At 49.1% G+C, this 15,432-nt stretch overlaps 2 protein-coding genes across 4 annotated transcripts in view; both read right to left on the reverse strand.

The window, feature by feature from the left end:
• The window catches only part of LOC306973624 (uncharacterized protein), a 198,781-nt gene that overhangs the window by 170,501 nt on the left and 12,848 nt on the right, over nt 1-15,432 (reverse strand). Inside the window, exons 4-5 of one of the 3 annotated variants that reach the window (XM_079570595.1) lie at nt 12,235-12,327; nt 12,173-12,188 (exon numbers count right to left, since the gene is read on the reverse strand). In XM_079570595.1, coding sequence (XP_079426721.1) covers nt 12,259-12,327 — 69 coding nt within the window. In that variant the 3' untranslated portion in view covers nt 12,173-12,188; nt 12,235-12,258. Of the gene's footprint in view, nt 1-12,158; nt 12,189-12,214; nt 12,328-15,432 lie in introns of those variants that run through there. The other 2 variants (XM_079570594.1, XM_079570593.1) reach the window with 2 other exon arrangements.
• LOC306973431 (uncharacterized protein) lies at nt 350-11,405 on the reverse strand. The gene is made up of 2 exons (XM_079570354.1): nt 11,330-11,405; nt 350-2,932 (listed from the first exon to the last, which is right to left on the reverse strand). Exons 1-2 carry the CDS (start codon nt 11,332-11,334, stop codon nt 382-384), a joined length of 2,556 nt encoding a protein of 851 aa, XP_079426480.1. The 5' UTR covers nt 11,335-11,405; the 3' UTR covers nt 350-381.

The raw sequence follows: 15,432 nt of genomic DNA on the forward strand, positions 1-15,432 counted from the left end.
GTCTCCATTCTGAGTGGGAGAAGTAAAGCGAGGACCAGACCCGGGCAAACTTTGTTTTAGCGGAGGAAAACACAACACACGGCCTTTGTGAAGCAGCAGAGTGGGTTAGGAAGTCGCTGGGTTCTCCTCTGGTGTCATTTCCGAAAACAGTCGCTACGAGTGGTCTGAAACGCTGCTAAATAGGCAGCACAGCGCACGTGGTGTTACGATTGTGCCATTTTCCACATGGTTAATTTAATTAATTTGATTTATCGCCTAGCCCTAGGTTTACCACATACACAACATCAACATTTCTCCAAATTATTACTTTTACAGCATGCCTTCATGGGGCACAAAGAATGTCGGGCCTTTGAGAAACGGTTTACAATCAATGCATGAACATTAAATCTCGGGAGTTCTCCGCAGGAAGTCGTTGACCTGAGCGCGCAGATTCGGGTCGCACACGCGCCTGTCCTTGTTCTTCTGTAAAATTTGAATGCTGTTGGAGCGCCAGTATGACTTGACTGGGATCTCTGCTGCCCTCAGGTGGTACAGCGTGGACGTGTAGGAGTCGTTCATTTTGAAGTAGAGAAACTTGGCGTAGCTGTTGTACAGTATTTGTTTGGACGTTGGCTCCAGGTCGCGGCGGAGCAGCTCGCTGTAGAGGAGCTCGGCGTCGGCGAGGCTGAGGTTGTACTTGGCGTAGACGTCAGCGAGGTCAATCTCCGTCCTGAAGCAGGAGTCTGGGTACAGAGAGATGACCTCGCGGAGCAGAGCCGCTGTGCTCTTGATCAGCTCCTGACTCACCGTCGCCCTCTGGTGGATCCTCCACATGTAGCACATGGCGAGGCAGGCCTTCAGGAAGCGGCTGTCGGGGCGTTTGTCCAGAGCTTTAGTGGCCAGATCCACCGCGGCCTGGACCGACACGGCTCTGCGGTACAGCTGCAGCAGAGGCTTCATGTGTCTGTGCATTCTGTCGGGACGCCCCAGGACCTTATCCACCAGAGCCTCGGCCTCAGGGCCCACCTCCTGACCGCTCCTCACGCGCAGCTCCAGGTACTCCATCCTCAGCAGCAGGTTCTCAGGGTCTCGCTCTGAGGCGTCTCTCAGCTGCGTCAGGAAGTCACTGCTCTTGTTCTGAGCGTAGAACGAAGCCAGGACATGAGTGCTGAGCCACTCCACTCGCTCCTCCTCCTCCTCCAGGGCCTTCTGGAACAGCCGCGCTGCCAGATCATGGTTCCTCCAGACCTCCATGTGAGTCCAGGCCTTTTCAGCGTAGACCTCAGGGAGCAGGTGGTCCCTCTCTGTGGGGTACTCCCTGCTCAGCTCCTCCACTCTCTGCAGGTACTCCTGGCTCCGGTCAGGCTCTCCTCTCTCGTGGTGAAGCCAGGCCAGGTCGCTATAGTTGACAAGGAGCGCGGGGCCCCTGAGGGCCTCAGAGGCGGAGTTGAAGAGGCTCAGGGCCTCATCAGAGCGCCCCAGTCGGGTCTGGAGGAATCCCAGCAGGTTGTAGATTTGTCCCTTCCAGGGGTTGCTCTCATCGGGGAGGAGGTCCTCGAGGTGGTCCCTGATGGAGAACAGGAGCTCCCGGCTGCGCTCCAGCTCCCAGGTGAAGTGGCACTGCAGCTCCTCGAGGTGGGCGCTCAGGGAGGACTGCTGGATCTCCGCTTTGATCGAGTCTCTGCCTCTCCTTTTTAATTTCTTTATGGCCTTTACACTGTTGTCTTTGAAGAAGGACTCATAATCGATGAGAGTGGCCTTCCTGTGGTACTCTAAGCATCCGGGGATGTCCTTCAGGTCGCACTGAAGGTGTTTGGCGTAGCGGTGGTAGAGCATCTGTGTTCCTGGTGGCTCCAAGCGCCTCTGCAGCAGTGTTTGGTACATCTCACCAGCTTTGGTGCGGTCATATTTACCATAAAGATCTGCCAGGTCGATCTCCTTCACCAGCGCCGTATGGGGGTACAACAATATCACCTCCTTCAGCAGAGCCACGCCTTTCTCCAGTAGGTGGCGCTTTGAAGCTCCGTCTCTCTGAAACAAGACTCTCCACTTGTAGCAGAGTGCGGCGCAGCGCTTCACAAAGCGACTGTCGGGGTGTTTCTCCAGAGCCTCCTCTGCCCAGTAGATGGCCACGTCCAGGGCTTTTGTTAAGCGGTAGAACCTCAGTGCAGGCTTCAGCCCGCTGTAGCTGCTGTGGGCGCTCTCTATGATGCGGGACATCAGTGCGGCCACCTCCTCCTCCTCCACGTGCTCCTTTCTCTTCACTCGCTGACTGAGATTCTCTGCACTCAGGTACATGTTCTCTGGATCCTCCTCATGAGCTCTCTGCACCTTCAGCAGCGCCTCTGGGGGAACCCCGGTCGGGCAGTGTTTGTGGGCACTCATGAGGGCGATGGCCTGAGAGCTGCGCCACTCCACACGCTCCGGCTGCTCCTCCAGCGCACGATCAAACAGCTCTGCGGCTTCTAGCTGCTGCGGATCAAACTTCATCAGAGTCCAGGCCTTCTCCGCGAGCACCTCAGGGAGCAGCGGGTCCTCTGAGGGGTCTGTGGGGTGGCCCCTCTCTGTGGGGTGGTCCCTCTCTGTGGGCCGGTCCCTCTCTGAGGGGCACTCCCTGCTCAGCTCCTCCACTCTCTGCAGGTACTCCTGGCTCAGGACAGGCTCTCCTCTCTCGTGGTGAAGCCAGGCCAGGTCGCTGTAGTGAACGAGGAGCTCGGGGCCCCTGAGGGCCTCAGAGGCGGAGCTGAAGAGGCTCAGGGCCTCATCAGAGCGCCCCAGTCGGGTCTGGAGGAAGCCCAGCAGGTTGTAGATGTGTCCTCTCCAGGGGTTACTCTCATCGGGGCAGATATCGAGGAGTTTCTCCCGGAGCTGTAGAAGTGTGACATGATTGGAGCTCAGGCCCCAGGTGAAGTGGCACTGCAGCGCCCGCAGGTGGCGCTCTGAGGGAGGTGCACTGTGGAAGGAACAGGGACAATTAGCAGAAGGGACTTTAACCCTAACTTAAAGGAAAAAAGGAAAAGTAGATACAGTAATTAGGCATTCTACAGAACGACTACGGGCTTCAGGAGAAGTAGAGAACAAGAGTCACGACTAATTTAGGACTAAACAGGCTATGTGTGGCTCTTTAAAACCTATGTGTGGCTCTTTAAAACCTATGTGTGGCTCTTTAAAACCTATGTGTGGCTCTTTAAAACCTATGTGTGGCTCTTTAAAACCTATATGTGGCTCTTTAAAACCTATGTGTGGCTCTTTAAAACCTATGTGTGGCTCTTTAAAACCTATATGTGGCTCTTTAAAACCTATGTGTGGCTCTTTAAAACCTATGTGTGGCTCTTTAAAACCTATATGTGGCTCTTTAAAACCTATATGTGGCTCTTTAAAACCTATATGTGGCTCTTTAAAACCTATGTGTGGCTCTTTAAAACCTATATGTGGCTCTTTAAAACCTATATGTGGCTCTTTAAAACCTATGTGTGGCTCTTTAAAACCTATATGTGGCTCTTTAAAACCTATGTGTGGCTCTTTAAAACCTATATGTGGCTCTTTAAAGACTCTGCACGGCTCTTTACAGTGTTTTTAAGTGATGAGTCATTCAGCATTGCGTACAAAATGGTGTTGGTGTATGTGTGATGTACGGTAGAGGCCGCGCACCTAGAGACGGAAGCCGTCACCACCACGCACTCTACCAATCGACATTAAAGATGGCGGCTGTCACCATCTACGATCATATAGTCCATCTCCCATTATAAGCATTTTTTAAAGACATTTATAGCCTTGCCGGATGAAAGGATCTAAACTAACCCTGATCTGAACAGAGACATGGAACAGAAATGTGTTAAAGGAATAGGCCACAGTTTTTACATATTGAGATTTGTTCTTACCTTACTATAGACGAGTTCTTTTGTACCTGTCTGGTCGTCACGTGTGTCCTCAGTCACGTAAACACAGCGCAGACGGCGTTAGCATTTAGCCTCTCCCTCTCTCCACTATAGCTCCAAAACAGGTCAAGATAGAAGCTACCAAGCTCTTCCACGTTTTCTATATTTAAATATGGTTACGTGAAGTGTTCCACTACAAAGCATAATTACCCTTTTATCCACTTAGAAAATCCACATTGTTTAATTTTGTGTAATTATACAAAACGTGGAAGAGCTTGGTAGCTTCTATCTTCACCTTGTTTGGAGCTATAGAGGAGAGAGGGAGAGGCTAAATGCTAACGCCGTCTGTGCTGTGTTTACATGACTGAGGGCACGCGTCTAAGCTAAGGCAAGAACATATATCTCAGTTTGTATAAACGGTGCCTTTTCCTTTTAAAACTCGTGAGGACGACTTATTCAATTTTAACGCAATGTTTAAGAAACAGTGGGTGAACAGGACAATATTTAGAAGTTTACGTTGTAGTTTTTGAAGCCGCTCCACGCGCCGCCCGGTCCGTCGTAACCTCGTACCCTCCTCTTTCTCTCCTCTCTTGGTCCTTCGTGAGAATATCCAAACCCATGCGCTCTCAGCTAGCTCTGATGTGAGGTCCATCGCGTCATTTTAAAACTGTTTAGCTTCCAGACGAAGGAAAGTCCTTCCTATTGGCCGACATCACGCTCATGTTTGTGAATATTGTCACCTCTTTTGGACGCCTTTCAGAGAAAATAATAAGACATGAGTTCATATGTGCTGACAGAGGAGACAATGAACTTTGAAACAGTTGCCGTTTCATGTGGATTCTTCCAGTAATGACTGAGATAGTAACCAAAAACGAAGACAAAAAAATCTGCAATTCGCCAGTTACCACAGTTACCATAGTTACCATAGTTACTGCCAGTTGCCCTCCAGCTCAGTTTTAAACCTTAGGCTCTTCAGATGCTGTGATGTCACGTGAACGTAACCTATTCTGTTTAAGCCCCGGGGACTATGGGTACTTTAAGGTGGGCCTGCACATTAGTTATATTTGTGATTTAATTTATTGTGCAATCCCTGCAGAGTGTGTGTTTACAAAGCCCACAGAAGATCAGTGAGTGTTTCTGACAGGAGGGGGCGGGGCATCACTGGATGGAGGCTCTACATGAAAAGCGCTTTACAAATAAAGACTGATTGATTGAGCGAGGATTATACGCAATGTGGCAATGTAATTCATGCTGTTAAAAACTGTTTTCCAGCGCTGTTTAGTTAAAGTGTACTGTACACCTCCTGACTTGGAGTAGGATGTAGGATTTAGGTGCACACCTCACGTATAGGCCTACGCTTTGATTTCGCCGTACGCAAGTCTGACAACTTCAGAAAGCATGAAGGGACTGACACTATTTCTGATAAAAGTCATATGATTTCGAAAATATTTCAATATACTAGTACCTTTAATTCATTTATTTATTATAATAGTATTGAAGAGGAGATATTCTGCTTTTTTCAGTCACATAGCACCAGTCTATATCACACAATGATGAGCAAACCTTCTGTTGGTCTGTAAATGCAGTAAATTAGAATAACTGCCTTGTATAAAATGTCTCTCTCAAAATGGCTGTAGTGAATGTCTTGAAATAGGCCTCTGTCTCTTTAAGAACCTCTGACCCTTTCGGACACGCCCCCTCCACACGCTGTCTGTGGCATCAGTGGGGAGGGGGTTCTGCTGAGGAGCAGTGGTTGGTTACTCGGCTGGTGACGAAAGCTCGGAGGCGTCTCCAGGAGGTGGGGGCGTTCCTAGGAGGACTCAGGCAAACCTATCCCTAAAATGGCCGCCATCAGAGTTTTTACAGATTACTCAAAACTATGTGAATGTGCTTGAAAAAGTCCATTTTGCATAAGGCAAGGCAAGGCAAGTTTATTTGTAGAGCACAATTCATACACAAGGCAATTCAAAGTGCTTCACAGTTGCATAAATATAAGAAAACAAATACAATCAATAAAAACATCAACATAAAATTAATCAATTACAGTAAGAGGCAAGAGTGCAGATAAGATTCTTTCAGTTATATGCATTTTTAAGTCTTGTTTAGATTTGCTCTGTCTTGAGAACTATTTTAAGTCTTGTTTTGACTCGCTCTGTCTTGAGCACTATATAATACCCCCCCCTTTAATAAAAAATTTATGAGCTTTGTTGTGTGTGGATGTCGTAGCTCTTTATAACTTTTATTTGGTTTGAAATGGGATGTTAAAGGCTGCAGAGCTCTAACCTGGCTAACACCAGACCGCTGCGTGCGCTCGAATTATTTCGAACTGCACAACAGCCTGGGGACCATGGCCGAAATTTTTGCATGGATTTGGGAACCAATCCCAGAGCGAGGAGGGCCGAGCTTGTAGTTTATTTACGGATAAAAAAAAAAAAAGTTTATTTACGGATCCAACATGACAGCAGCAGACACAATGGTATTTTTTGATCAAGCTTTAAACCTTGTTCTAAATAGTTTAGCTCAAAAGTTTACAGCGGGTACGTCATACGTCATCTGATACGATGATACGATTGGCTGTGGCCTCGTGCAGACGCATGATAGACATTCGTAGCGCCCAATAAACGACTATGGACGATCATAAACCACACCTCTCCTACCAGAAAATGAATTGGTGTTCCCCAGACTAAATATCACTTGTGATTTTAGTCTGGTGTTAGCCAGGCTAGCAGAGCTCTGGACTCTCTTGTATTTTATATGAGCCTGAACAGTAAAGGAAGTTTCTGTAAAGACTGACTATGAAAATGTTTTTGTAGAGATGTTTGACTTTTAGAAACACACAGCTATTACAAAAAAGCTACTCTAAGAATCTCCATCAATGTTGTATATCATCACACTTTTACTAAGGGATACAGTACAATTCAGTGCAATACAGCAGCTGTAAAACTTTATTTCTGTCTGCTTGTTTGGTTTCTGTGAATGATTGTTTTTGACGTGGACTTTTTTCACCTGCAGAGTCTGTGAGTCTATTCACCGTATTCCGCCCCGCCCACTTTTGCCACTTTTTGCGTTGTCTCGGCACCTCGTTGTCCAGACACTTCCGGTCGAGCGCGAAGCGCGAATGTTAACGGAGAACGAGGGAAAATATTCTCCGCTCAAATCTGATGTTTAGTCGATTGATTTGTGTATAATGTCCGATGTTCATTTGCACCGACATGTCGACACTGCACCGTTTTCCCTGAAAACGGCTTTGTTTTCGTGTAGTGACTGATTTTATGTGGACTTCTCCAGCCCCATGTTGATAGGAGAAAAGAGGCGGGCACAATTCATGGCGGCGCCCACGCGAGCCTCCGGAATAAGGTGAATAGTGTGACACTGAATAACCCTGAAGTTTAGCCAGGGGCGGAGCTAGACACTCCAATCATCAGGGGCTTAGCCCATAAAAAATTTTGGGTCGTGGACTGAAATCCACCTGCAATGGTGCATATATTTTCAAAACAGAAAATACAATAAAATAATAATGAGCAGTTTTTTAACAAACCCTGCAGGACTGTAGCCTCATAATAATAATGATGGCTTACACTTGTATTTTTTTATAGAAGTCTGTGCAAGCCGGACCACAGCCAGGGTTTCAGAAGTAATAAGATGAAATCATATCTATGTGGGGGGTCTGGGGGGGGGGTAATTTTGACTTTCACAGATGTAATTTAGTGCAATTTGGTGTATTTTAGATGAACATATTCTATTTTAATCTCTTGTTATACAATGATAAAAAAAATAGGCTAGATTTTTATTACTTTACTCTTAAAATACACAATTTTAAAACACTCACAATTTTAAGCTGGTAATACTTTTATTAATTTAATAATATTAATTCATTGCTGTATATAAATCTAAAGTCTAAAGGAAAAATAACAGAAATTCATCACAAGGATTTTTTTTAACAAGGACTCACTCGCGACAGTATTAGATCAAGCCAGATATAGACCAGGACTAAACCAGGATTCATTCAGAACAGAATCAGAACCATCAATAAAAAAAGCAAATAGCAGGACAAATGGCTCATATGAACATGGACTAAGCTAAAGTTGCACAGATTCTGTCCTAAACTAAGACAGACGGTACAAAATAAAGTCTAATTATTTTCTCAGAGCCACGTTTGAATCTGTGCATGTTGTGGAGGGCTGAAAAAACAATATCAACAGGTAAGCTAGATTTTTGGACAAGGTAAACTTGTGGTTTTAGTTGTAATTATGTCCACTTCTGAATGTGTTTGAAAATGATCAATTATCAGTTTGAACCCTGCCTGCAGTTAGGGAACCACCACTAAACTACTGGACTACTTTTAGGTTGGTGTTTGCTTCAGAACCATTAACCTAGGCCAGTACTGCAACTTGCACCAGATACTTCCAATGTATAGACACTTTATAGACACTTTCCCTTTTGACAATTGAACCCACTTTTCCCACTGTCACTGAACAAACTGCAGGGCTCTGAAGCTGCAGGCACTTTTTGCAGTGTCCTGTATCATGTCAGTAATCCAAACTAAAAACAAGCACTGAGCAGGCAGGTCTTGTCTGACTATTTCTTCTTCTTCTCCTCTTTCTCTCCTCTGCCTCTCCTCCTCCTCCTCTCCTCTGCCTCTCCTCCTCCTCTCCTCCTCCTCTCCTCCGCCTCTCTTCTGCCTCTCCTCCTCCTCCTCTCCTCTGCCTCTCCTCTGCCTCTCCCTCCTCCTCTCCTCCTCTGCCTCTCCTCCTCCTCTCCTCCTCCTCTCCTCCGCCTCTCCTCCTCTGCCTCTCCTCCTCCTCTCCTCCTCCTCCTCTCCTCCGCCTCTCCTCCTCCTCTCTTCTGCCTCTCCTCCTCCTCCTCTCCTCCGCCTCTCCTCCTCCTCTCCTCTGCCTCTCCTCCTCTCCTCTGCCTCTCCTCCTCCTCTCCTCCTCTCTTCTGCCTCTCCTCCTCCTCCTCTCCTCTGCCTCTCCTCCTCCTCTCCTCTGCCTCTCCTCCTCTGCCTCTCCTCCTCCTCTGCCCCTCCTCCTCCTCTCCTCTGCCTCTCCTCTGCCTCTCCCTCCTCCTCTCCTCTCCTCCTCCTCTGCCTCTCCTCCTCCTCTCCTCTGCCTCTCCTCTCCTCTGCCCCTCCTCCTCTCCTCTGCCTCTCCCTCCTCCTCTCCTCTCCTCCTCCTCTGCCTCTCCCTCCTCCTCTCCTCTCCTCCTCCTCTGCCTCTCCTCCTCCTCTCCCTCCTCCTCTCCTCCTCTGCCTCTCCTCCTCCTCTGCCTCTTGTGCCTCTCCTCCTCCACCTCTCCTCTGCCTCTCCTCCTCCTCCTCTCCTCCGCCTCTCCTCCTCTGCCTCTCCCTCCTCCTCTCCTCCTCTGCCTCTCCTCCTCCTCTCCTCCTCCTCCTCTCCTCTGCCTCTCCTCCTCCTCTCCTCCTCTCCTCCGCCTCTCCTCCTTCCCCTCTCCTCCGCCTCTCCTCCTCCTCCTCTCCTTTGCCTCTCCTTTGCCTCTCCTCCTCCTCCTCCTCTCCTTTGCCTCTCCTCCTCTGCCTCTCCTCCTCCTCTGCCCCTCCTCCTCTCCCTCTCCCTCCTCCTCTCCCTCCTCCTCTCCTCCTCTGCCTCAATTCCTCCTCTGCCTCTTGTGCCTCTCCTCCTCCTCTCCTCCTCCTCCTCTCCTCCTCCTCCTCTCCTCCGCCTCTCCTCCTCCTCTCCGCCTCTCCTCCGCCTCTCCTCCTCTCCTCCGCCTCTCCTCCTCTCCTCTGCCTCTCCTCCTCCTCCTCTCCTCTGCCTCTCCTCCTCTCCTCTGCCTCTCCTCCTCCTCTCCTCCTCTCTTCTGCCTCTCCTCCTCCTCCTCTTCTCTGCCTCTCCTCCTCCTCTCCTCTGCCTCTCCTCCTCTCCTCTGCCTCTCCTCCTCCTCTCCTCTGCCTCTCCTTTGCCTCTCCTCCTCTGCCTCTCCTCCTCCTCTGCCTCTCCTCCTCCTCTGCCTCCCCTTCTCTCCTCTGCCCCCCTCCTCTCCCTCCTCCTCTCCTCCTCCGCCTCTCCTCCTCCTCTCCTCCTCCTCCTCTGCCCCCCTCCTCTCCTCTGCCTCTCCTCCTCCTCTCCTCCTCCTCCTCCTCTCCTCTGCCTCTCCTCCTCATCTCTTCTGCCTCTCCTCCTCTCCTCTGCCTCTCCTCCTCTCCTCCTCTCCTCCGCCTCTCCTCCTTCCCCTCTCCTCCTCCTCTCCTTTGCCTCTCCTCTGCCTCTCCTTTGCCTCTCCTCCTCCTCCTCTCCTTTGCCTCTCCTCCTCTGCCTCTCCTCCTCCTCTGCCCCTCCTCCTCTCCTCTGCCTCTCCCTCCTCCTCTCCTCTGCCTCTCCTCCTCCTCTCCTTTGCCTCTCCTCCTCTGCCTCTCCTCCTCCTCTGCCCCTCCTCCTCTCCTCTGCCTCTCCCTCCTCCTCTCCTCTGCCTCTCCTCCTCCTCTCCCTCCTCCTCTCCTCCTCTGCCTCAATTCCTCCTCTGCCTCTTGTGCCTCTCCTCCTCCTCTCCTCCTCCTCCTCTCCTCCGCCTCTCCTCCTCCTCTCCTCCTCCTCCTCTCCTCCTCCTCTCCTCCTCCTCTCCCTCCTCCTCTCCGCCTCTCCTCCGCCTCTCCTCCTCTCCTCCTCCTCCTCTCCTCTGCCTCTCCTCCTCTCCTCTGCCTCTCCTCCTCTCCTCCGCCTCTCCTCCTCCTCCTCTCCTCCTCTCCTCCGCCTCTCCTCCTCTCCTCTGCCTCTCCTCCTCCTCCTCTCCTCTGCCTCTCCTCCTCTCCTCTGCCTCTCCTCCTCCTCTCCTCCTCTCTTCTGCCTCTCCTCCTCCTCTGCCCCCCCTTCTCTCCTCTGCCCCCCCTCCTCTCCCTCCTCCTCTCCTCCTCCGCCTCTCCTCCTCCTCTCCTTCCTCCTCCTCTGCCCCCCTCCTCTCCTCTGCCTCTCCTCCTCCTCTCCTCCTCTCCTCCTCCTCTCCTCTTCTGCCTCTTCTCCTCCTCCTCCTCTCCTCCTCTCTTCCTCCTCCTCCTCTCCTCCGCCTCTCCTCCTCACATCTTCTCTTCTGCCTCTCCTCCTCCTCTCCTCTGCGTCTCCCTCCTCCTCCTCTCCTCCTCTGCCTCTTCTCCTCCTCTTCTCCTCCTCCTCAACTCCTCCTCTCCTCCTCTGCCCCTTCTCCTCCTCTCGTCCTCCGAGTTCTGCTCCGAACAGGGCGCGCGCGGGGTGCGGTAACACACGTGTGCGCGCGCGCGTCTAAAGTCCGACTGACAGACAAACAGGAGAAGTTCAGGGAAGGGTAATAATTACAGCGTTATGTTGCTGCATTTGTTTTTTTTCTTCTCATATTGAACGAACGGGTAGGAATGTGTTTATAGCTTGCGGCCAAAAAAAAACAAAAACTTTCCTCTTTCACGGTTTCACTTTGCACAAACTGCTTTTATTTCAGATGTTCTATAGTCTAAACCGGGACTAAACCAGAACTCAGTCACTCACCTCATTCTGAATCCACGCTACAGCCAGAAGACTCCGGGATCACCTTAGTCCGGGGTCAGACCTTGTTCTAGCTTTGTCCAAGCGAGAATGTCATTTTCAATTACAGGGAAAACGAAACTTACCTGCAGGGCGTGTGCCAGGAGGAGGAGGGGAGGGATTAGGTAAGTATGTCTCCAAAAGCATGTGACACAATAGGAAAAGTGTTTTCAAAGTAAGCAACAGGCCTATTTATCATTATTTATTTATTATTTCAACTGTGCCCCCCCAGACACAGGAACACTTTCGACGTTTTTGCTTTATTTATAAAACAGTAGGACAGAGGGGCAGAGTGCAGTGTCATCAAAGTGCTGCTTCAGTATTTACACATTCATTACAACAATTTCAAAAAGCAAACATACATTCACATTCATTAAATATTCATTATTTAATTAATACAAAGACAGGAGTAAACCAGGCCTGGTCCCGGGGCGGAGGGAAGTGGGTTTACGGCGCCCTCTACAGGAGATTAAAGGAAGTACAGCACATTTAACGACAGGCCGAGCAGCACTTCCTGTTTAACTGATAGTTTACAGTTCACTCCAAACTGGTTTAACCCCAGGATCTTGGAAACGTCTGATCCGACAAAACAAAAATGTCCTCGACAACTGTGACCTCAGGGAAATGTTTTGTGACTGTGAGTAAATGAACATTTAATTGTTTTTGGCGCCATCGCATCGTGTGACCCTCAGATCTGGGACATGATTGTGGAATCAACAAATTAAATCTATTTATGCTTTGGCTCAGTCCTGGTCTAGCCCTGGTTCAGTCTTGGTTTAGCCACGTTTTTCCCCCTGGTTTAGTCCTGGTTCACTCCTGGTTTAGTCCTGGTTTAGCCCTGTTTTTATTTCCTGGTCTAGTCCTGGTTCAGTCCTGGTTCAGTCCCGGTCCTGTCAGAGGGGGTGTATCCATGGTGCGTTCAGGATCATCACAGTCAGAGTCCACAGCAGCGCTCGGACATCCTGCAGACAGTGAACACAACAGTTAAATACTGCGGTACTTCAGTGGGTCTGGTGGAGGTGGTCCTCTCTGGACCCACCCTGACCAGGCACTCACTTAGGAGTCTTGGTTAGATGGGCAGTGGGCAAAAGTTTTTTTCATAAATGTTTACTTTTACAATGTACTGAAACAAATGTTTCTGCTCTTCTAGGGGGAAATATCAAGTGTAGATCAAAATTAATGTTTGACAATTGGATTCTCATGGTCAAAAATGTACAATGTACAGAAAACATGGTGGCCATTTTGTTTTGTTTTCCAAGTGGATATCATACTTTGTGCTAAATGTAGTACTTGTATCACAAAGTGAATAATTATGTCACTAATCTGCTCCACTATTGGGCCGTGAGACGGAAGAATCCCATCTGAGCTAACAGCTAGCTCCGATCGATCACATGAAAACAATACAGTCAATAAAGCAATCAGCTGTAAAGCAGCCTCACCTGAGCTGTGCTTGTTAAATTTAGGCTATAGGGCCGTATATCTTAGCATAGAAAACATCATAGCCCTTAGCTGCTAGCACTAGCAAACACAAATAACTGGCCTCTGTTCAGGAGTGGTAGGGTGGATCTGAGCGTCAGCACTGGGGCAGACATAGTGTCGTCCATAGGTGTGTTAAAGATGTAAAACAGCAGAGTTAGCCCCAAACAGCAGGTCGGTCTGAATGCACGTCGGGCTAATCGGGGCTAACTGGGCTAACTGTCTGCTAGCAACAAACATGAGCAGCTAAAGGTCAACCAGAAATGGTGCACATATTGTCAACCCCCTGTTTAGCATTGTCCGACTATAGATGGTTTTCCGTTGACGTCACACTCCCGCACAGTTCCATATGGCGCCATCTTGTGTGTCTAGGGTCTAATTGTTTGTGTTACGGATCATTGATAATATGGTGAAGAAATAGTGCTCACACCTGTGTTGTGTGGGGCTGATCCCGACACGACGAAGAGAAAACGTCTCAATATCCCAAAACTAATTCATCACTAAGGAACAGAAACACAAAAACTTTCGTACGAGAGATTTAAACTATGGCCGCCGACCGCTCGTCCCGAGTGTCGGGTCTGACTTTACGGGGCAGCCTGTGCTCATTCCGCTCTGTGTCTGTGTCTGAGTCTCATGCCTTGGCTGATGTTCCCTGGTTCTGCCAGGGTCAGTCAGCTTTTATCTGACAGATAAAAGAGATAAAGTGGCGTCAAACAGATTTGACAACGGGGCTAGCTGCTAGCATGAAATAAAGCAAGTCTACGATGAGCTCGTAGACTTGTATTAGTTCATGCTGCTGCCAAACGCAAACCAGGGACAGTTAGCAGCTAGCAGAGAAATGAGACTCGGACAAATCCCGGAGGAAGCCCAGGCCGTCCCCATGAAGTGAGACCCGGCGAGAGCGAGGCGATAGCGAGGCGAGAGCGAGTCGGCCGGGGAGGCGAGAGCGAGGCGACAGCGAGGCGAGGGCGAGAGCGAGAGCGAGGCGAGAGCGAGGCGAGAGCGAGGCGAGAGCGAGGCGAGAGCGAGTCGCCGCTGCTACTCTCTTGGTTCATCAGGAGGTAAACGCAGCACAGATCGGCGCTGATACACATTATAAATACAGCCATTCCTCATTGTTTAACAGCTCACATGACGGCTGTGTGTTTGGTTCGATGGACACGTTTAAGTGCACGCTAAGGCCTACGTGTTTTACTGTAATGATCACCGTGCATGTGTACATCACCATGATGATGTTAGCCTCCCCATCACATGGCTCATTGTGAGTGAAAAAACACATTAGCAACTACAGAACGGCCGTCGTGGACACAATTATTCATTAAATGTGCATGCGAGTCGCGCATAAACATTGTCAAACGCCACACAAAATGGCGGCGCGGCGCAGAGGATCATGGGAACGGAAAACCATCTATACTTGACATGTAAAGTACTTAAGTCCTGGGTCAGTCCTGCTGTAGTCCTGGGTCAGTCCTGCTGTAGTCCTGGGTCAGTCCTGGGTCAGTCCTGGGTCAGTCCTGCTGTAGTCCTGGGTCAGTCCTGCTGTAGTCCTGGGTCAGTCCTGGGTCAGTCCTGCTGTAGTCCTGGGTCAGTCCTGGGTCAGTCCTGGGTCAGTCCTGGACCTGCTTTAGTTTTCCATCTGCAGTGTTGCCTGGTCATTTAAGGTTACATTCACTTGCTTGATAACATCATTGTGTTTTTCTTTGTCATAAATATTGTAGATGATCAGATGGATCTGTCACATAAACATGTCGGGAGTATTTCACAACCTGAGACTGCAGCCAAGTCACTACACAGACAGGATATATGGGGGAGACTCACTACACACTACACAGACAGGAAATATGGGAGGGAATGGTGGGAAATGGATTACAGAAACCTGTTCCCACCAGTGTGAGGACCAGTTTCTAACAGAAATGTGTAGTGCAAAGATGCTACTTGAAGAACATCTATTTGCTTCCTGCAGTAATGATTTGTTAAATGGAGATATTCCAGTGGAGGAGGTGAAGAAAGCCATTGAAAAGATGAAACCACATAAAGCTGTGGGAGTGGATGGTTCCTCCGTTGTTGAATCCTCTGTACAGGTTGGTATTGTTTCTCCTGAATAACCGGCTCTGTGACGGGTGGACGAGCAGAATGGAAGTGCATAGATCACATATATGAACTGTCTGCTGTTCCAGCTCGCATGCAGGACGGCAAAGGTACCTTTGTATGTTTTGTTGATTTCAAAAAAGCTTTTGATTGGTTTAACAGAGACCTTTTGGAATATAAGCTCCTTAAGTGTGGTATTGGTGGTAATTTCTGTAAATCCATTAAAGCTTTGTATAAGCAGCCAGCAGCCTGTGCTCCATTAGGTGTGAAACAAGGAGATTTGCAAAAAAATGTTAGATATCTTGAGTGATTGGTACTAAATGGAGACCTGATATAAATGGTCTAACTATAGAAGGCCTTACGTTTGTCAAACATTGCTGATGTATTCTTTTTTTTTGTTTTTCACAAGAATATGATGTACCTGATGGTAAAAGAGTACGAGCAGATTCTGCTCTGGGTACAGTTGTCAGTCTCACTATATTCACTCAGCTGTGTGACTCAGT

This window comes from Gobius niger (assembly GCF_951799975.1).
Source record: "Gobius niger genome assembly, chromosome: 14".
NCBI lineage: Eukaryota > Metazoa > Chordata > Actinopteri > Gobiiformes > Gobiidae > Gobius > Gobius niger.